This window comes from Cebidichthys violaceus, unplaced genomic scaffold (genome assembly GCF_023349555.1).
Source record: "Cebidichthys violaceus isolate CVI_PGR_0920_01 unplaced genomic scaffold, fCebVio1.0.p SCAF_25, whole genome shotgun sequence".
Classification (NCBI taxonomy): Eukaryota; Metazoa; Chordata; class Actinopteri; order Perciformes; family Stichaeidae; genus Cebidichthys; species Cebidichthys violaceus.
The window spans coordinates 7401719-7423788 of record NW_027176428.1 but is presented as its reverse complement, the minus strand read 5'-3'; the positions used below and the strand labels follow the sequence as shown (position 1 = coordinate 7423788).

Below are 22070 nucleotides of genomic sequence, written 5' to 3'. Positions count from 1 at the left end.
CTTTGCGGTAGGACGCGCCTGTGCTTTTCTTTTGAAATATCCCGACCTGACCGGAAAAAGCTGCGTCTTGTGGGCGGAAAACGGCACCCAGATTAGTTCGAAGTAGTTTCTGCAGCGTTTTGAAACATTTGTATATGGGTGTTTTTGTCTGTAACGTCATTTTCATTAAACTACTGGGCTTAGTCCAATCAACAGTAAATCCAGCCAGCTCGGTCGGTCACCTGGATAACGGTAACGTTTCTGTTAGTTGACGTTATGTTGACACGACACGAAGGATTGCTAACTTAGCACTGAAGTTACGGTTAGCAGTGTCGGATCAAACCAACGGACCAGCTAACGTTTACCAACAGCTGTCCCAACAAGGCCAGGAGACGATGAGAACAAGTGCTGTTATAAGTCGGTTATTTTCTATCCCGGATATTTAGCTGTTAGCTCGCTCGCAGTTTCGCCACGATAACTGTTAGCAACATCTTAGTACTGCTAGCTGAGCTAAGTTCTAGTTCAGCAAGGGGGAAACAAACAGCTACGTTGTGGTCAAAACTGGCTCAGCTTTCGCTTTTACAAAGTTTATGTGTCCTGTTGCAATGAAGTAGCTGTGGGGTACTCCAGCTGCTATGGTGTACGCGATACTGCTGGTGAGTACCATTTAACCCCACCTCAAACACGGAGTGACGCGGTTACCCGTTGACACTTCACGTTGTCATTTCTGCACACACTCGCTAACAGCGAGGATACTTGGAAGTTTGCAGCTCGTGACTGAGGGCCCCTTGTAGTGAACCGTGTGTTCGTGTTGTTTCCTTCGCCATCTCATTCAGCACCTGCCAAGTTGAACGACTAACAGTGAGGACACCCGGTCCAGTATGACGGCCCTCGGATCCAGATTCTCCTTCTGTGCGGGTTTCGTGGTGGGAACCTTCACGCTGTACGTGTTTCTGCGACAGGTGTGCTTTGAGAGGACCATGTCAGCACAGCAGCCCAGCAGCTTCGACCAACTTCATGACCACCAGCAACAGCTCGAGGAAGAGAGGAAGATATGGAAGAAGGAGAGGTCTGCTCTTTTCAACCTAAGGCACCCTCATCATACAGGTACGCCATATGGAAGTTTATTTTTTATTGGGGAAAGTAAATACAATAATAAACATCAGTTACTTATAGGACATAGTATTAAACTAGTTATTGCTAAGCTTGTTACGATTCATTTATGTATCATAGTAACCATGTCTAAAAACCTGTTTACAAAGTGTTTGCATTTGTCACTGTCAAAAATGCATTTATGTTCAACTGAGTCAAATGTTTTTTTGGAAATCCAAGAAAAGCATAAAACATCATCCTCAATTAAATAGTCGTAATCACTAAAGTCCGGAACTAAGCAGATATTACTCTGTCTCTCACTCTCTCTGTCTGTCGGTCTGTCTCTTTCTCCCTCCCTCTCTCACTCACTCACTCACTCACTCCCACTCTCCCACTCTCTTACTCTCATACCACTGTTCTTATGAAAAAACCTCCCTCTGGAGTAAAAGAAGTACTACTGTTACTACTACCGCTGTTGATACTTCTGCTACTAATACTGCTACTACGACTACATCTGCTGCTGCTACTACTGTAGATATACAACTACTACTGCAACTTCTGGTACTAATACTGCTGTCTTTTAATATTGTGGATGTAACCTTCAATCCAGTTGCTGTATTTCTTCTTTCAGATTTTTTTTGAAGTCTTTACAGATGTATCTGCCTTCGATTGTTTCAGCACTTAACTGGGGTAAAGAAGTCATCGTTTGGCTCACTTCCCCATAGCTAGTTCTGTAATACATCCATGTAGCTGCCCTGTGAATATGTCAACATACTTCAATATCAGGTCCCTTACCAAGTTTATGTTTTATTTAAAGGATTAAATGTTACCACAGTTTTCCCCACACCCATTGAATCACAATGTCAAGTTTAAGCTTCCTTGTTCCTTTTAACCCTTGCCTGCTGGGTAGGGCAGTGTATCTGTCCCTCTTAGACACTGCATTCTGCTTTATGGCTTATGGTCTGATACTAATGCAAAACTCAAAACGTGTATTGAAGTTCACAATATAATTGTTCTTTACACCCAACTCTTTACCCAATAGACTATTTATAGACAGACTATTTCTCTTTTAAAACCCTCTGAGGTCTCAGGGCAATTTCTCGATTTTCACATCTATTATTCTCAGATAGCTGGCACTGTTTGTTTTGTGTAAAAGGTGCATGTGTGAGTACTGCCCTTTTTCATTATTGACATCCGCATCAGGTTCCAAGCTCATTGACACCTAGACAAAGGGAGAACCGGGTCACGCTATTTGTCTTCCAAGACATTGGAGCTGGCTGATGTGTGGGTGGGAGCACAGGTGCATGAGGTGCTGGTGGCTGTGGGGGAGGTGCTTGTGCTCCCAGGGCAAGAGACTATTGCTGGCCGGGCTGGTGATGGTGGCTGTGGTAGAGGCCCTTCTTCAGAGGTTGGTCTCGACCTGGTGGCTGCTGGAGAAGTGCGGGATGTGCTTCACTAATTCCTCTCTGTAAAAAAGTACAAATGTTTTCCATCATTACTGAGTTCATTGAAAGAACATTCTCACGTCCTTCGTTCTGCTTTCTATGCTAAACCCTACACCCCATATTTCATTTCCTCTTTTGAATGTTGTCTTTTCCCCTTCAACAATATATTATGTATTCTATGATTGGATACTATCACAGTTTATTATAGAGAGATTACAATGCGAAATGTTGTATTAATATGTGTATCTTCTCACTAGGTGAGGATAGCGGCATGGCTGATGAACTATACAAAAAAGTGCGTATTCTTTGCTGGGTGATGACTGGACCCAACAACCTGGAGAAGAAGACTCGCCATGTGAAGTCCACTTGGAGTCGCCACTGCAACATCGTGGTCTTCATGAGCTCTGTGGACGACCCCGACTTCCCCACGGTGGGCTTAGGTACAAAGGAGGGTCGAGACCAGCTTTACTGGAAAACGATCCGGGCCTTCCATTATGTCTACGAGCATCACAGCAACGAGGCGGACTGGTTCCTTAAGGCAGATGACGACACCTACGTCATTGTAGACAACCTGCGTTTGGTTCTCTCGAACCACACGCCGGACGAGCCGATTTACTTTGGCCGAAGATTCAAGCCCTACACCAAGCAGGGCTACATGAGTGGCGGTGCGGGCTATGTGTTGAGCAGAGAGGCTCTGCGGCGATTTGTAGAAGGATTTAAAAGCAAAGTCTGCACTCACACTACCTCTGTAGAGGACCTGGCAATGGGGCAGTGCATGGAGAAAGTTGGAGTGCTGGCAGGGGACTCCAGAGACGCTGAGCAGAGGGAGACATTTCACCCATTTGTCCCCGAGCAGCACCTCACTGCCAAGTTTCCCAAAAGCTTCTGGTATTGGAGCTACTGCTATTACCCAATCTCAGAGGCAAGTGCAGCAATCATTCTGGACTTTCTCTTTGTTGACGTGGTATTACACTGGTATGATGCAGCTTCAGCACTGCTAATGTTTGAAAAGATTTTTTATATGCTTGTTAAAACGGATGTGTTTTTTTGCTCCCAATCCTGATCTAAAAGATTCTATATATATATATATATATATATATATATATATATATATATATATATATATATATATATATATATATATATATTCAGATACTTCTATTTTCCTAATATGGCTGCATAGTGCACACTTCAAGTAGGCTACATTGAAGGTATTAAAATCAATCAAATGTATATACTTAACAATTGAATAGCTTGCATTAAAAAACAAAAACAATCCCCACATCCAATCTGTTCCTTAATGTTTTTTTAATCATCATTTATACAAAACATCAAGTATGAGATAACAAGCACTGTATGTAATCTTTTGGGCCTTGTCACAGTCGCTGTGGGAATTTCGCTCTTCTTTTAAAAGTGTCCTCTAGTGTTTGTTGCTTCAGTGCAGCTTTTTCCCAAGTTACCTCAATGAACTGTATTCCGTTGAGAGTTCATTTTTGTCTTCTGTATATGTTTTGCATAGATTACATTAACAAATTACTCTTACTGGCTTTTTGCTTGCAATGGGCAGTGGTGCAGTGAGTGTGGCTGTCTGTGAGTCTGCGGTGAAAAAATGTATGACAGTCAACAAAGTTTTCCCATCGCTGTTTGTAGTCAAACTGATAAAGCCACAGTAACAATGAAAGCTCAACCATTTTGTCTCTGTGTTGTTGCATAACTACATTACTCTCTTTTTTTCCTCAGGGTCCAAACTGTTGCTCGGACCTGTCTGTGTCATTCCACTATGTAGATGCTCCACACATGTACTTATTGGAGTACTACACATATCACCTGCGTGCCTTTGGCTACAGATATCGTTACCAGCCCCCCACCCCGCTGGGGTACAATATTAAGCAGTCAAGTTCCCAGGATGCTGCAGAAGGAAAAACAGAGCTGACTTCTTCGGAGAAAGGGCAAGAAGAGGGGGCTGATCCATCCAGGACTGACAAGGAACAGGATATAGATCCCCCTCCTGCTGCTGGTAAGGACCCTCCTGCCGTCCCAGCAGGCAAATAACAGTTTGACTGTGTGGGTGCGTGACGGAAACTGCTTATTCATTGTGATAATCTTCGCGCTGATTTTTACAAAAGTAGTAAATGAGTCCACTTTGGTTTGAAATGTCTCCACACACAAGTGCGTTTCTGAAGGACTGCTGCTAATGTGAATTGCAACTGCGAGACTGGTCTTAAGGCTAAGAGGTGATTTATGACTTACCCTCGTTTTCAGGTTATTTTTTTAGGTGGTTTTACAGCTGAACATCTTCTTTAGATGTTGGGAATGGCTTTCTGTAACCTGCACTCATTTGTTAATTGACTAAAGCACCTTTTTAATCCATATGATCCTATTATATTCCAGAGCCAGTTAAATTTGATTTCTCAAATATTTTATCTTTTTCTTGACTATTGCAAATCCACCAAAACAACTTGAACTGCCACTCTCTACAGCGAAGTAGCTTGTGGTTTGCTGGAGTTGTTTGACGTAATTTCACACAGATGACTATATGCCTTGGAAGCCAGCATACGTCAAGAGCTGATCAGACGGAGCATAAAGCTTTTCAAATTACATTTAAATCAAAAGTGCCTCCCCTTGTACATCAGTCAAACACCCATTTGTCCACAGTGATACAGGTGTTTTTTTTGAGCATATTGTGGTTAACCAGTTTCCATGTCACAGTTTGCTGCATCCCAAACTCGTCAGGCTGCATTCAGAAGCATTTTAGGCAGGATTAACACTGTGTACACGATCTGTGGAGGAGTTATTCCTTTTTATCTGATTGTATGCTGCGGTAACTCAGAGAAGCTTGATTCCATATATCATTACAGATTTATCTTCCAATTATTTCCAAATACATTTCTCAACGAACTAATTGTTTGGCCTATAAAATGTCAGAAAGTAGTGAAAAATGCCCGTTAAGATTTCCTAAAGTCTTCAAATAACGTTTTATGACCAACAATGGAAAAACACAAAAATGATTAATTTATTACTTATAAGACAAAGAGAAGCAGCAAATCCTCTTAACAAAGGAACTGGACCTACGTAATGTTTGCATGGTTGAGAAAAGAAGTAAAATAAGCAAAATAGCTGCCCGTTCATTTTCTGTCGATTGACCAATTGATTAATCGACTTATTTCAGCTACATAAATGTCATTGTGAAAGTGACGGCTATTTCCGCTGTGATCTTGCAGCCTTAATCAAGTATTAGTGGACTAGAAAAAAAACAAATACATCATACCCACCCATACCCCCCCCCCCCGCACACACACACACACAAAATACAGATAGAACGATAAGACGATAGAAACCATTGTTTGGATGCGTTCTTATTTCTCTATGGCTAATAGAAATACATTGATGTGAGCATGATGCTTTTAAATGAAAAGTCCAAATGACTAAATGTATACAGTCCAGCCAAAGATTTGCACGAGGGATGATAACAGACACACTAGTCAGTATTTTTGTCAATCAATCCAGGTGCTTTTTATTTGTTTATGTCATTATGTCCAGTTAACTGTATCCTTTTGTTCTCCACCATGGGGTTAATTTGATCTGGAATACAATGGTTAAACACACCTTCAGCCAGACAAGGAAGTAGTTGGTCAAATACAATTATTTATTTTGAAATGAACCGCAGTCTTCTCCAGATCATATCTACCTGTGCTTCCTGAAATTCCTTTATTACACGCACACTTCACACTTCCCCTCATCTCTTGCTTGTGGGCTCATCAGCTTGTGCCTTGTCAATTTGAGATTGTATAATTCATCAGCTGCACACATGACTTTGCACTGTGACATTACCATGATGAGAGTGATGCTTTCAGATGGAGTATCATCTTATTGAATCCTTCCAATGTAATGAGTATATGGCCTTTGGGAAAGCCAGCAGATGACTTGTTCATGTCAGCAAGAATTCTTCTCTTATTTTTAGTTTGTACAATGTTGTGTAATTCTTAAGTTCTGGATGGGCCCGACCTTTTGTTTTGTAGTTGGTACATTGTGCATATTTAAAAGTATTCATAACAGTTCCTTTATTACTTTGTAACCAAACAAATAATTCATTTTGTGGGTGATACAGTAATTACCAAATACAGAAACTGGCTTCTGGAATCAGTCAGGATTCAGTGATGATTCAGACAGAATAGATTTGTCGTTTAAGTGAAAATTTAATGCACTTTTGTTGATGATTGCTGTTTTTCTTTTTAACCACTTAAACCTCTTATTGTTTTTCAAGGTTCAAAATGTATGAGGTCATGCCTTTTGTACGTGTTTACACTCAGTTTCCTTCTGTACATGAGCACAGAGCATGTTCAGTTTGTTTTCTTTTTATTAAAGTGGAAAAATCCAGTTTAAACCAAATCAGCATGTTTTACATAATTGCTTCCTTTGAAATTAATTTTAATTTGTACAACATTTTAGTAGCAAAGGACTATAGGGCAGATTCTTCTGCGGGCAGCTGTGCGGGCCCAACACATCTGGTTTCTGGTGCCTGTGGTACCACACATCCAGTCCTCGACAATCTACTCCAACATTCAAATTTGATCTAAGGGAAAGGTGTACAGTACTGTATTTATATTTGAAATGTATTTATGTTGGTATTGACATTTAAATTGAGTCAGTACACTTAAGTGTGTAAATTTATTTTGTGTGATTAGTGTGCAGGATCGTTTGGTACTTAAATCACTATAAATAAATGCATATTTTACTGTACATTTGTTTTGTTTTTACATTTGTTTACGTGACAACAAGTCGGAACAATTCTATTGACACTAGAAAAGCATCCATGCATGGTTAATGTGGCTTTTTCACCTCCCTGTGGTTTAATAACTTTGATACATCGTGCTCTGTTACAAAGCTGTGAGGATTTATCAGCGCTGTGAGAGACTGCAGGTTTTACAGTCTGTGTTGAGGTGGGGGAGGCGTGACATCCCACCACGGAAAGCGTTGAAACCTAAGTAAAGAAAACAAGGTTTGTAAAGGATTTGGCAACACATTTTTTTGTTTCGTTATTTAATTTTGAGGAAGATGCACATACCTCTGCCTTCCATGATTGATGAATTGGCCTCTCTTAGTTTGTAAATATTCCTCGGCACAAGGACAAGCCATTCCTGTTCATGAAAAGAAAAAAAAAACATTCAAGTAGTTATCGTAATCTCTACATTAGTTGTTGCAACATAATTTTTTCAAGCCGGACTAAGTTTAATTGAAAGTTTAGTTTTATATGATGGATAGTTAGATTTAGAAAATGTTTATACAAAATATTTTTTAACATGTTTATATAAAAATAAATATCAATTGTTATACTTTTTTTTTTTTTTTGTCAAATCTCATACTTGATATCTGCTTCAAATGTCCAAGCTTCCGGGAGTTATTTTATTTTTGGTATTGATTAAAAAAAATCATCATCCACAAATGTATATTTGTCCTACAAATAGCCACACAATACACTGTAAAAAAATATGTATAGTAAATCAATAGATATTGTATGACTTACTGAATCAATGCTCTGTGTTGCTGATTTCACTCACCTGTTAGCCGCCCCAACATATCAGCGAAGATGTGATCAGTGTGTCCTACACAAGATGAACAGAGAAATGTAATATGCAATACCATAATATGTTAGGTCGTTACAGAAAAATGCTGGAAGCTGGTTTCAAATTCATACTTTTTATTGGTGTTTCTGTGACATGCAAAAAGAGTCGGCGGTTAGACAACAGAAGCTCCCCGGTCAGTGACAAAGAGTACCGTAAGACGTGGTGTGAGTAAAATAAACTCACTCTTTGGTTGAGCAGCACTTCTCCTTCCCATTAGACCCACAAAACTGTCATAGTCAATGTCTTTAAATCTCTTCAGCTCTGCATGTTCTCTAGCACAGCACTCCGGCTTAGCCTGAAAGACAAAACATCCTTTAGCAAGGTGTGTATGTGCACATATACTGCCTGGCCAAAAAAAAAGTCGCCACCAAAAAAAAAGGTCACACACTCTAATATTTCGTTGGACCGCCTTTAGCTTTGATTACGGCACGCATTCGCTGTGGCATTGTTTCGATAAGCTTCTGCAATGTCACAAGATTTATTTCCATCCAGTGTTGCATTAATTTCTCACCAAAATCTTGTATTGATGATGGTAGAGTCTGACCGCTGCGCAAAGCCTTCTCCAGCACATCCCAAAGATTCTCAATGGGGTTAAGGTCTGGACTCTGTGGTGGCCAATCCATGTGTGAAAATGATGTCTCACGCTCCCTGAACCACTCTTTCACAATTTGAGCCCGATGAATCCTGGCATTGTCATCTTGGAATATGTCCGTGCCATCAGGGAAGAAAAAAATCCATTGATGGAATAACCTGGTCATTCAGTATATTCAGGTAGTCAGCTGACCTCATTCTTTGAGCACATACTGTTGCTGAACCTAAACCTGACCAACTGCAGCAACCCCAGATCATAGCACTGCCCCCACAGGCTTGTACAGTAGGCACTAGGCATGATGATCCAGGTGGCGACTTTTTTTTTGACCAGGCAGTGTATGTATGTGTGTGTGTGTGTGTGTATATATATATATATATATATATATATATATATATATATGTATATATGTATATATATATATATATATATATATATATATATATATATATATATATATATATATATATATATATATATAAAGACTTCAACAAAGGATGTATCTGTGTATCCTCCCCAATAGCCCTCGGGCTACCCTCTTTAATTCTAGAAATGCGTTTTAGTAATTGGGACATCCTTCAAGGTGGAGTGCTCAGATCGATTTCCAGGTCACAAGCTGGAGGAGCAAGGAGACCAGGAGGCACAAAATCGAGAAATGAGAAAGGCCCTCAATGTATGTAGTCTTACCTCTGTCAGTGGTTTGTAGGTGTATTCCCTACATCCAGACCTCACAGGAACTAAGACAAGGACGACCAAAGCAACCAGTGACGCACGAGTGCCGCAGCCGTTGGGAGTTCTCTCCATCACTCTGAAACAGAAATCAGATGTAAATGGTTTATGAACATGTAGCCTAGAAACAATATCAGCAAAAACTAGTGGCCAGGAGTGTATCTTCATAGCTCCAAAGCTGACACTCTTGTGTGTCACATAATCAGGGTTAAAATATTTTGGGTGATTCCTTTTTTTGATTTGTTTATTTTCTTTGCATATTATTTCCATCTCTTCAGCTTAAAAAAACCCCAAGCTGACAAATCTCCTCATGAACGTACTGTAATTATCTAAGTGTCAAGTTTTAAAATGATGACAAATATAGGATAATATAAAATATATCTGTAGGCTACATTCGAAATCAGGCCCTACATCACAGGATCTCAGGTTTTTCCCAACAAGCTAATTTAAAACATGTCTTTAAGTGTTTTAACAGTCACACTTCACTTTCATATGTGAAGCCCAAATGGCAAAATAGAAAAAGGGTTCAATTTGTCAACTTTGTATTAATTAATTCAGATTAATTAAGTTACTAAACTGAAAAAAGATTTTTCGGAAGACGTGCATAAAATGCAGATTAAATGGACAGTTAAGATTGTAAAAATAACTTAATGATGTTAAAGCGAGTTTAACTAAAATTGAAAGGTGCAAGATCAGAGATTGGGAGCATTTTGATTGCCTCTGATTGGCTCTCAACATGTCGACGGTGAACTGGTAGTTCATAGCTAATAATGCTAACAGCGCTTACAGTGCAACCCACGGGGAAAGTGCTGCCAGAGCCAACAGTGTTTACCTGTTGGTGATACACTTCCTTCACGACACTGTCGGTGAGGACGGCGTTATTAGTTTAAACTGCCGTATGAGAGCAGTGCAGAGCAGCAGCCCTGAGCTAACCATTGGTGAACACTCACATGCACTGACATTTCTAATTGAAACGTGCGGTTGGCCTGGCTAGGCTGTCAGCAAAGCAAAAAGAAGCTCTGATTAAATACACACAGAGGAAGAGCTACTTTATTCTCTGCTCAGATAGACATTACCAAACCTGCAGTCAATCAATTTACTCACTTATCCTATAAATCATACAAGTTTGACAAAAAGAGAATAAAAGCATTTAATCTGAAAAAAATGCTGGTACAGAATCTTCTTCGTGAACAATGACGTCTCATAACTTCATAAGGCTCCTTTTTTTACCATAATCTATTTCAAATGAATCAGAGCAACATGAATGTCTCACCTCTTAACAGTGTTGAAAGATCTTGATCCGCCCAACAGTTTACTTGATATCAAAGGAACTCAATGCCGACTGAAAATGTCTCTCTGCCCAACAGCCTCTTATCTCAATTATTACAGTCCTTGAGCTCATTTGTAATCAAATTAGAGCTCCACCCACCACCCAAACTCCCCTCCCCTCCCACCCCTCTACACACACACACACACTTTCTCATTAGTCTTATCAAATAATTGAAAGCGTCAACATGAGAATATAAATAAAATATAAAAATAAAAGAAGTCTTGCATCTTTTCACACTAGGTTATCTTACGAAATAAATATTAAAATAAAAATGTTTAATGTGGTACACCAGTGACTAATTAATCATTAATTATGCCACAAAGCCCATTCTTACTGATTAAAAAGGGAAGAATTTCTCTACAAGTTGACCCAATAAGTCTGAAAATCAGATATGCCACAAGAAGCGATACACATGGTTATAAGATGGATGCATGAATTAATTTAATATAGCACTATTTACCATAAATATTATACTTGTTTTGCTTATTACAACTGCAAACAATGCAAACAAACTGCAAAACCTTGAAGTACAGTTTAAGTGTGTATGTGTGTATGTGTGTGTGTGTGTGTGTGTGTGTGTGTGTGTGTGTGTGTGTGTGTGTGTGTGTGTGTGTGTGTGTGTCTGTGTCCGTGTCTCCCAGGAGAAATTGAGCGCATTATGTTCCTGTGTAAGTGGACTGGACTTGGAAACAGCGTACGCCCTGTAAGCGGATATTGCTTTTTTGTCAACACCGCCAATGACTGGTGTGTAAGAGCCGACAGCCAAATCACTCCCACACTCTCTGAACCAATGAAAGGACAAATGGAAGCCTTCCAGCTGACCCTTTCCTTCCACAGACAAATGCCCAAAAAGTTGAATTACACCCACCTGAAATTAGTAAGGTCATATTTGAGGAACAACAAAACTCAACTCATCCTAAACCATATTGTGTTCATGACAGCATTTACAGTGGCAGTGTTAGATGTGTCATTTTTTAATCAAACTATTTGTATTTAATGGAAAATCAACACTTGATTTCTGATTGCCTGATTGTCTTGAAGCTTTGACATTTATTAGGAAAATACGTTTTCCATTGTGGCTGAAGTGTTCAGAAGAGCAGCCAGGAAAAGTCAACTCAAACTAAAGTCGTCATAGCACTGCCCTAATCCTGGTTTATTGACTTATTGTGTTTGTATGAGTAACCATGCTCATACTCAGACTGGTACAATGACCAAGTACATTTCCTTAAGTACTACTTTAGAAATAATCAGGAATGTAACCCTTCATGAAAATCTTGGGAGAAGAAAAGGTGGTGACGGTGGAATACCTTCACTACCGTTACCCCGGCTTCATGCTTTCCTCACTAGTGAGGAAAGCAGACAAAGAAATGCAGTTTGGGCTCTTTTAACATCAGTCACTAGAATGTGCTTCATTCATAACACTGTTAGGAACAAGAACTGCCGTTCACTTTTTACTGTTGCACTTTTGTTCTGCTTGTACGTTTTTACTCATTGTACTTTGAAAAATTGATGTTTGCTTTTACTTGTTGTTTATTGTGTGTTTGTTGTTGTCGTCATATGTAATATGTTTCTCCAATGTTTTCTTTTTTGGGGGGTTTATGCTGCACCAGATTTGCCCCCCAGGGACAATATAGATTTATTGAATTGACTTTAAGGTGGGAAGTAGAATGCTACGCATTGCCAATACCTCCAAAACCTTAACTAATATTGCTCATCGTGTCTGTCTTAATATACTTTAAAATAATGGAACTAGTATTTCATCACCTGAAGCATTTTTCTTGTCATTTAGAACAAGCTTGTAGCACCACCATCAGTATGTTGTTCATCCACTCCAACAATGTTGGGGTTCACATCACAACCTCCTGGGACAACAAGCAGAAGAGCAGACAAACTTTTAAAGGTTTTCCCAGAATTAAATAGATTTTGTGAGATGTTTTGATCTTCCTTAGGAGATGGAGTTGCGCAGTTGTCTTGAAACTAAATGTAAACATTTTTCTTTTTCTTTGGATCACTTTAAGGACTTCTCGTCCATGTTGGCTTAAAAGTTCAGCTTGAAACCACAGTTACAATAAATACTATGACTGTAGGGAACTTTCAGTGTGATTGAACTCATTTCAGTCCCACACGAGGGAATTCAGATTTTACTTAAAACATATTTTGGATTTAGCACTGATTGATTTGGCACCAGTCTAAGACTTTCCAAAGTGTAGCGGAAAATATTTTTTTTCTTTTTAAACTGAAATGAAGAATATTGTCAAACAGAACTTGTCTTTTAAAAGTATTTATTCTCTGCGCAGAGAAGAGGCACAGTTATACAGAGTCACTCAGAGCCTATAGAAGTGTACAACTACTACTTTAGTTTCACATTTCAATTATGTCTGGATCTTCAAATCTGTAAACTACAAATATTAAAACATTGTAAGTCGCTCACAACTAGTGCCTCCAAGTTCAAGGGTGAACTTTGACTACAGACTAAGACATGATAATTACACTGGGACTATTGGTGTGAGATCATGAGACTCACAACAAATGAGCTGATACTCCCTGACGATTAATGAAACCTCAGCTGTGTGAAGAGCATCGTCTTAAACTAACACATTTTTGATTGGAGTATACCAAGTGTTAATTATACTCAGTTCCCGACAGAAATGAATTCGTAAACCATCATAATTTATGAATCACACTTGCAAATTGTCAGATTTTTTCGATTGGTAACTTGATGAAACCCAGAGGGCTGCTTCCCTATATCCAGGCTCCCCGAATGAAACAGGTGAGAACACAATATCAACCAACAACCCCACATTTAACTTGCAGGCAGTACACAGTATGACACTTTGGCTTCAGTCTAATGATGTTAATGATTTTAACTTTGTTTCTTCAGAGTGGCTGAGGCCAGCTGCGGATTAGGCCTCCATTCCCCGAGAGATCACAACCTTTCGTCTCCAGCAGGGGACAATGGAGGAGCATGGAAAATGAATATGAGATGGAGACAGAAGTGAAGAAATTTTCAACTAAATAATATAAAGTGAACATCCAGTGGCCACGTCAAAGACTTCCTTACAATAGGTTTCTGAAATTATCTCATATGAAATTATCAACATATATTGAGTTTTATAAACTTAGTTCAGGAACAGGGGCCACGCCCAGAACACAGCTCATTTCCTCTGCACATTGTATTTAAGCACAATGAACCCGTTCACTTACTCTTCGACTCTGTTTTCACATCCCTCCCCCCAACCCCGTTTTTGTTTTTCTATTCTCTCTCTCTCTCTCTCTCTCTCTCTCTCGCAGGATTACAGGAACAACAGGGGACGCCACCAGAGCTTCCGAAGAGACGGCCCCCACCCTACAGTCTCTATTCCCCCCGTTTCCGCAAGCCGCCGGACACCAACGGTCCCCCATCGCTAACTGCCTTTCTACAACCCTCCTTGTTTCTTCTTCCTTACATCCCTTCATTTCTCATCCCTACCCTACATCCCTCTACCTCGACCCCTACCCTACATCCCTTCATCCCTCTACCTCTATCCCTACCCTACATCCCTTCATCCCTCTACCTCCATCCCTACCCTACATCCCTTAATCCCTCTACCCTACATCCCTTAATCCCTCTACCATACATCCCTTAATCCCTCTACCCTACATCCCTTCATCCCTCTACCCTACATCCCTTCATCCTTCTACCCTACATCCCTTCATCCCTCTACCCTACATCCTTTCATCCTTCTACCCTACATCCCTTCATCCCTCTACCCTACATCTCTTTATCCCTCTACCCCTACCCCTACCCTACATCCCTCTACCTCGATCCCTACACTACATCCCTTCATCCCTCTACCCTACATCCCTTCATCTCTCTACCCCTACCCTACTTCCCTTCATCCCTCGACCCCTTCCGCTTCCTAAATCTAACAATCATTCCATCATGCAATAAACCTCTCGAAACTCATACTGTTATTGGCGTGGTCCTTGTTTGTGAAGTATATTTTCGGTATCTGATTGTAAAATAGCAGAATTGTTGACCTAAAGAAGCAAAAAATCTGAAGTACATATGAAGCATATAATGTTAAATTTGTATTGTTCCTACAGTTTTTGCATGGGATCTTCAAAAATCTTCCAGAATGAGAATTTATTAAATAATCAATAATTTAACAATATATCACAAACAAATAACTATATGCGCATTATGAGCAATTACCATATGCTTTATTTTAATCAAGCCTGATTTATTTTTGTTAATATGATGCAGCAAAGAAAAGCGGAAACAAGATGTCAACACAATATCGACATATCATCACCATATAAAGTTGATAGGACAAGCTTGATGGCAAGCAGTTTTTTTACACATCCAGCAGTTATGGTTTAATTGTTCAAAAGTACCTTGGAGTTTTATTGCAATTTTTCTATTCACTCTCTCTCTAAGCTGATTTGGTCTCCACTAACCAAATATCTGGCTCTTTAGCTGGTAAATGCTCACTTTGTTCACCAGCTAGTCACCACCTTTGTCTGTGTGTTGTTTGGTGCTGATGCTGCAGCCTGAAACAAGAAGGGTGCCACATAGAGGCTATGACCTTTTTTTTATATAACATACAAGGTTTTCATAGGACAGCAACAGTCTGCTCCAGGGCAAAGCCATGCTATTCTGGGTGCTCTGAATGGACTTTTACCAACAGCTTTTATGTGTGAGTGAATGGGGCTTCAAAAAATAGAGGAAAACCTTTTCTAAAGGAAGTTAGTACAGGAAAGTGATGTGTTAAGATGTAGCAACAATGAGCAGGTGTGCAGTAACAACAATACATCAAGTGGAGTTGTGAATGAGTTTAGTCTTTACCTCAGATAGCCCCTCGTCTTCCTCACTTATCACTTTTCCTCACATGCTCACGGCATGAGGGGAGATTTCTTTCAAGTATTTGGATCAAAAACAAAACCTACCGCCTGAGAGAGAACAGCGGGATGGGGGAGGGATGAGCGGATAGTGGGGCAGACAAACAAAACTTCTTTAGAACACATGGACTTTCCCCACGTGAATCAATATTCAAGCCCTGATCTCCCTGTTGAGCAATGAGGCCAAAGAGAAGCGGCAGCTGAAAGACAGATGAGACAGAGGGAGGGCTGTGGGATGTCATGTGTAAAGGAGGAGACTCTCATTGGAGGCAAAGAGAAAGAAGACCGCTATGCACATTTTGAGGGGAAAAAACTAACACAAAAAGCATCCTCCTACACGCTGAAGCCATCTTGGTCGCACTGCTACATTCTGTACTCCACGTCTGATTGTTATTAAGGTAGGTGCTGGACACAAAGCTGCCACAGGATCAAAAGATGCAATGAAATTATGAAGTTGTGGGTGGAACAACATTTATATTTGTAGTCGTAGTTAGTACAGGGAAAAGACGCCAAGCTCAGTGTAGAGGCCCTGTATTGGGATGTGTTGCTCTTTCTTGCACATTTTAAATATTGATTTTTTTTGTTTGTTTGTAATGTAGACAATATACATTTAATGAGAGGGCTTTTTGCAGGCTAAATTAAAATCTGAAATGATACAATATAGACCAATAACTAATTGTGCCACTAGAAACATTACAGGATGAGAGTTATGAGTCATTTCATGTTTTCTTCATGTCTACAGTGAAACAGATGCAGTCACAAGACTGGATAGCCAAAACTAGCCAATGAATCATTGCGTGTGAGTTAAAGACTGACGTACTCTATTGCAGGATCAACAGTATGTGCAACAAGGACTCACTAGTTATGTTGCTGGGTTGTTTTTCTTATTCTTTTCTCCTGTGTTTAATGTAGCATGTCGAACAAGACTGGAATGATGTCCTCCAAGTTGAAGTGGCTGATTGTGATCCAGCTCCTGCTGAATGAACAGGCTTTGTGCAGGGTCCCACCTCCTCTGGCGCTGAGAAACACTCTGCTTCCAGGAGCTGACCTCACTGAAGTGGGAGAGGAAACAGCCAAACAGGATCATCCGCCTCCCCTGGGACCCAAACTCCAGCTCGGTATCCCATCTGCAGAAAACCCCGATCCTGCACAAAAAGAGAAGAGAGTTCGATCTGCCAAAAACATAATATCAGTCCTCAGGACAAAGCTTCCGGAGCAGATTCAAGATCACCTCCACATTCAGGGGAACGTCAGCTGTGAGGAGCTGCTAGCTGCCAGCACCGTGGACGACCCATCATCCTCCATGTTCCCCCAGGAGCTCCTGGGTCTCTCTTTAGTGCCCGTGTTGGTGGTGGCAGGCTGCCAACCGGAAGCACAGACCCTGGTGCTGAAGCTGCACGACCTGCTGGGAGTGGCGGACACGGAGGAGCTCCTGATGGAGGTGCAGGGTCTGATAGAGAGGAGGGTGAGCAAGTCTGCATCCACGCATGCACCTGAATCATCGCCTTCAGGGAGGAATCCAGCAGGGCGCCACATGGAGGCTGTGATGTTTAACATCCAGCAGCTGACCATGGTGGGAGAAGGTTCCTCCAAGCATGGAGGGCATTGTGAGGGTTGGACCAGGGTGAGTGGAACCACACTGGCAGGAACAGCTGTGGAAGGAGCTACGGGTGATCTAGAGGAGGCTGTGAGCGCCTGTGAGAGACTGGGAGTCCTGTGTGCTGGTGTGACCAGCAGTGGACCACTCAAACCTGGGAAGTACCAGGGAGTGTTGAAGAAAGGCAGTCGCGTCTTACCTTCTGAATCCACAGAGTCTGAATGTTGGATCTGTCAGTGCAGCGCAGAGGAAGATGCTCTGACCGCCACTGCTTCGGGTCGACGGGTGAGGCGAAGCCCCCAGAGGAGCTGCATCAACAAAAGCGAGGAGCGTGTGTACAACGTGGTGGAGTGGATCCCTGCAGTCAGCACCCTCTACAACCTCGGCACAGCTGTGTATTATGCCTCTGTCAACTGCTCGGAGACAGCCAAGGAGAGAGCCATCCTCAGTGCGGTTGACCTCGGCACAGATGCTCTCATGGTGGCCACAGGGGGGACTGCCGGGGTGGCAGGCTACGCTCTGGGTGCAGGTGTGAAGACCGGTGTGAAAGCAGGCGTCAGGTATCTGCTCAACTCCATGAAGCAGGAGGACGACGTGCTGGTGAACCAGTTCAACTGGGAGGATGGCGTCATCACTGTCCAGTAGACTGAAGAAGTAATAAATCCACCTGTGAAGCTTTAGCAATAAATATCTTTATATTTAGTTTATACATTAAATAAAAAAAGACAGTGACACAGGATCAGTGTTTGTTAACTGACATGGTTGATCAGTAACATATTGGTTTACCAGGCGTTATATAATCTAGATTATTTGAAAAACAAGATTACACATGTTTGTATTACTCAGTGAATTATCAGAAGTTTTGAAATAGGGAATAAAAGCTTTTTATTTGTGTGACTGCACAAACTTCATTTTACACAGTTTGACACACTGATTATTTTTTATTGAAGATGTCAGTGATTTTTTGATTAGTCTGTAAAATATGTAAATTAGTTTTATCTTTTGAGACAATATAGAAAAATGTAATGAAATTTACTGAGAGTAAAAAGGTAATTACATTACACATTAATTGCAAACAAGCTTTAACAAACTCATCAAGTAAGCTTTTAACCTCTTCTTCTTGTAGAAAAATAGCTCATTTTGTGTATAATTGATTAAATAGTTGAACAATGTATCATATTAAGCAGCAACTTCTGAAGAACAGGTCTCAGGAAATTAAACCTCCAATCCCTCAAGACTTTCATTTTGCTCTACATCCGGTGTCTTTTCTTCTGGTCATTGTCCTTCATCACTCTTGTTGTTTTCTTCCCTTCCATGAAAACGTTTTGTCAGGTCAGAGTTACATTCCCACCTCTTGTGTTAATTGCAGGGACAATAGACTGAAAACTAAGTTTTGTAGTTTTATATGTTTTTTAATTATTTTAATGTCAATAAAGTGTATATTACATCTATATGTGCATACAGTGACTGTCAGTGTGGTAATTGTGCACACTCTCATATTGCTTGTATTGTAATGGTCTTGAGAAAGACAGTTTTATGGTAAAAGAAACAGTGAGCACTTGATAAGTAAGGAAATAGTATTCGATGTGCAGGTTCACACTATTTAGGCTAAGTCATGGTATGCAGAGTTTTCAAGTGTTTTATTATAAGTCTGAGCCCACAGACACTATAAGAAAAAAAAGTTTTTTTAATTGGGAGTAAAATCATCTTTACTAAGTTTAGGTTACATTCTAGGATTTTTAGACCTCAATTAAAGCTTATTTATTTTACAGGACTGAAAAGGCTTTTTTTTTCATGAAAGACATTTGGAGATGTCACAGTATACAGAGCACAGTTCCAGTTTGACTGCTTTGGTTTCTGGGTGCTGGTATTGTTAATGTTGACTCACTGTCACACTGACATGAAATACAAAGACATTGTTAATGTTATTTCTATTTGAACTACAATAGCAAGTCACAATTCTGCTGGGAAAATTGTCACTGAATGTCTATTTGAGGCCTATTTGAACCCAGCTGGCTGACATTTGACTGTTGAATTTGCATGCTCTCTGTTTCTAAGTGGTTCTTCTCCCACAGTCCAAAAAGGGGCAAGGTGAACTCAATGCGTGTGTGTGTGTGTGTGTGTGTGTGTGCAGCCTTCTTCTTTTCCAATTCACACTGGGACCAGCACCCCAACAATTTTGGGCACTTTTTTGTGAACTTTGCTCTCTGTACACATATTTACCAAACAGATATTTCTGCACTCCTCAACCCAAGCTTGATGAATCCAAAGTCAGTAGCCCCCAATACAATATACAGTAGGCAATGAACATATCACAGCAGCTCTCCAAATGTAGTGGAAAGAGATTAGGAACAAACTTTGTGCTGTTTAACCAGATAAGCCAGTACAGAACAAATAACAGCCTGCTTCCTGGTAATGGTTAGGGATTTGATTTGATTAATGGAGCTACACCAGTTTAAGATGTATTAAACAATGTTAAATAGTATGTATGTTAGTCTAGAATGAAGATAACCTCAATTTTAAACTTCTTTAACTTTTTCCCATTTATCCACAGTACAGAGATAACAATGTTTGTTTTTGATATCAAAGGTAGGATCTGACGTCTAGGATCTGGTTTGTAGGTGTGCTGTACAACAAACAAAAGGGAATTTGTAGCTGCCATTTAGGACTCTGAGATCACAACCTCTGCATTATTTTTAAGAATGTGGATATTTTTAACAACCTGACAAGGAGTTTACGTTCTTCAAATTACACTTTGTTGAATTACAGTGTAATATGTTGTACGCTCAATATCCTTAAACAGCCTTTTAACCAACACAAAAAGGAGTTCAAGCTTATGGAGAATATTATTGTATTGTTAAATTAGTAAATATGATGTGAATTAAAATAATGAAATAGTAATGAGAACTGTATCTGGTGTCAGGTTATGGTGGGCCACTTCTAAAACAGGACTTTTCAATAACCCTATATGATGAAGCGATGAGTTGTTCTCCATGGCACATTTTTTATTTATTTTCTATTAATAACTAATTCACTAATTCAAACTAATGTCTGAAATGATGTGGCAAGTATGACATCTACTGGTGAGAGTGAGAACTGAAGGGATAAATGAGAAATGCAACTGTTGCCGCAGAGGGCAGGTTGTACCAACTTGGTGGACAAAATACACCCCTAGGTATATTTTCAAGTACTGATTTGGAAAAAAAGATTAGAAGTTACCTGATATCCAAAGAAACAAATTAATACAAAATATTAATATTTTTTTTTATCTTTAAAAATTGCTACTTAGTGCTGGTAAATGATAAATTATATTAACTGAGGTAAAATGTCATGGTACTTGAATCTGAGTTTAAGAGCCTATTGTAGTTTTTACTTTCTGCTTTTATTGGGATTTCACATACAAATATCAATATTATCAATTTAAACACAAAATATGATACAGATCAAACTATATAGTAGTTTGTTACTCGGACCAGACTACCAGAGACACATAACCTGTTTTTGTTGTTTGCTGATTTGGAACCAGTTTGTTCAGGAACGGTGGACAAAGACAATGTGAACTAATTTACAGGGCCCAAATGTGTGGTGAGGCCCACGAAAATTGCTTGTCATAATAATTTTGTAATCATTTTCACACCAAATCAAATAGGATGGTAAACAACTCCTCACCACGTTCTCTCAGAAGACATGTGAGCAATAGGCCCCCCCAGTTTATGCCCATGATCCAATTTAGCATTGCAGCTGGAGTGATGCCATTGCATGATAGTCTCTAGTGTATATAAAGTTCAGGAAAACTGAACAGAAAGAACAAAACTACAAATAAAATGAATGTGTGTTAAATGTGGATATGGAAGATATTTACAAAACTGTGTTTATTGTCATTTAGTCATAGTGAACAGAACACACAAACCCCCTTCACACAGACATACACACACTTATGTACAGACATTGTAATAAAATTAATTAATAAAACATAAATTAACAAGTAAAGTAAAGGGGAGGGGAGATTCAAATAAGAAAGATAAAATAAAATATATAAATAAGTACATTTTAAACAAGTACATGTCCGAAGTTCATGCAATATAAACTTGATCAACATATAATGTGACACCATTATCAAGTTTCGGTGACTTTTCGTGACCCTATTAAGTTGCTTGTAACTGTCCATTATTCTTAAAATGTCACCCATTCTGTCAAGAACACTTCCACCTTAAATTTTGAGATCAGTCAATACAGGTTATGACACATACATCTCTCTCTCTCTCTCTCTCTCCCTCACCACATCACAGCCAGCAATATTTATTTCTTGAATGGTGCTAATCAGTAAATATATTAATGATATACCATACCGATTTATCATAGGCTAGACTGTACAACTCCTTGCTTCTATGGGCTCTTGCACCAGAGATGAGGCTGAATAAGAGACAGAAATCAGTGCAGAGGATGATGGGGGTGAAGAGACCTTTGAAGGTATGGAGATGAAGAAGTGGATATTTGGATATTTGCACAGAGTTTCGTGCTACGCCCCTGAGTGCGTCACACTCTCGCTTCGTCACTTTCACAACCTCATTTCTCGGGAAACTTTCAGCCGGGGCCGTAAGTTTCTATTTTGCTTACCACGCCCCTCGCTGCAGATTGACGTGAAAAATGTACCAACAGCACGCGCTGTCCTGTGACCGGCTCGACCAATGAACTGTTAGCTCTGCGCTCACCAGGAAACTGTTTGACCATATCCGAACATTTTGGCTCTCAAGTGCTTTAACGGCAATTGTGTCAGAGCCAAAATGGTGCCCATGGTCGTTTG

At 40.0% G+C, this 22070-nt stretch overlaps 3 protein-coding genes across 4 annotated transcripts; 2 read left to right on the top strand and 1 right to left on the bottom strand.

Moving 5' to 3' along the window:
• The first annotated feature begins 80 nt into the window (after nucleotides 1-80).
• c1galt1lb (core 1 synthase, glycoprotein-N-acetylgalactosamine 3-beta-galactosyltransferase 1, like b) lies at nucleotides 81-14725 on the top strand. 2 transcript variants are annotated; one of them, XM_068720599.1, is made up of 5 exons: nucleotides 81-635; nucleotides 816-1086; nucleotides 2774-3438; nucleotides 4257-4533; nucleotides 14080-14725. In XM_068720599.1, exons 2-5 carry the CDS (start codon nucleotides 861-863, stop codon nucleotides 14412-14414), a joined length of 1503 nt encoding a protein of 500 aa, XP_068576700.1. In that variant the 5' UTR covers nucleotides 81-635; nucleotides 816-860; the 3' UTR covers nucleotides 14415-14725. The 2 variants fall into 2 exon arrangements, with proteins under 2 accessions (XP_068576700.1, XP_068576701.1); XM_068720600.1 differs by lacking the exon at nucleotides 81-635 and having other exon boundaries at nucleotides 657-1086.
• On the bottom strand, nucleotides 6408-10808 carry tac3b (tachykinin precursor 3b). The gene is made up of 6 exons (XM_068720601.1): nucleotides 10732-10808; nucleotides 9417-9537; nucleotides 8324-8435; nucleotides 8075-8119; nucleotides 7582-7654; nucleotides 6408-7497 (listed from the first exon to the last, which is right to left on the bottom strand). Exons 2-6 carry the CDS (start codon nucleotides 9531-9533, stop codon nucleotides 7440-7442), a joined length of 405 nt encoding a protein of 134 aa, XP_068576702.1. The 5' UTR covers nucleotides 9534-9537; nucleotides 10732-10808; the 3' UTR covers nucleotides 6408-7439.
• A 1180-nt stretch (nucleotides 14726-15905) lies between the features above and the next one.
• apof (apolipoprotein F) lies at nucleotides 15906-18725 on the top strand. Its single transcript, XM_068720595.1, has 2 exons — nucleotides 15906-16067; nucleotides 16582-18725. The coding sequence occupies exon 2, from the start codon at nucleotides 16583-16585 to the stop codon at nucleotides 17909-17911; it is 1329 nt and encodes a 442-aa protein (XP_068576696.1). The 5' UTR covers nucleotides 15906-16067; nucleotide 16582; the 3' UTR covers nucleotides 17912-18725.
• Nucleotides 18726-22070: the final 3345 nt, after the last annotated feature.

Excerpts from the sequence above, each read along its gene's own strand:
- apof (XM_068720595.1), top strand. The coding sequence starts at position 16,583 with ATGTCGAACAAGACTGGAATGATGTCCTCCAAGTTGAAGTGGCTGATT.
- c1galt1lb (XM_068720599.1), top strand. The coding sequence starts at position 861 with ATGACGGCCCTCGGATCCAGATTCTCCTTCTGTGCGGGTTTCGTGGTG. Across the intron at positions 1,087-2,773 it reads AAGGCACCCTCATCATACAG|GTGAGGATAGCGGCATGGCT; the intron begins GTACGCCATATG and ends TCTTCTCACTAG. Across the intron at positions 3,439-4,256 it reads GCTATTACCCAATCTCAGAG|GGTCCAAACTGTTGCTCGGA; the intron begins GCAAGTGCAGCA and ends TTTTTTCCTCAG.
- tac3b (XM_068720601.1), bottom strand. The coding sequence starts at position 9,533 with ATGGAGAGAACTCCCAACGGCTGCGGCACTCGTGCGTCACTGGTTGCT. Across the intron at positions 8,436-9,416 it reads CCTACAAACCACTGACAGAG|GCTAAGCCGGAGTGCTGTGC; the intron begins GTAAGACTACAT and ends TTTGTCTTTCAG. Across the intron at positions 7,655-8,074 it reads TATGTTGGGGCGGCTAACAG|GAATGGCTTGTCCTTGTGCC; the intron begins GTGAGTGAAATC and ends TTTCATGAACAG.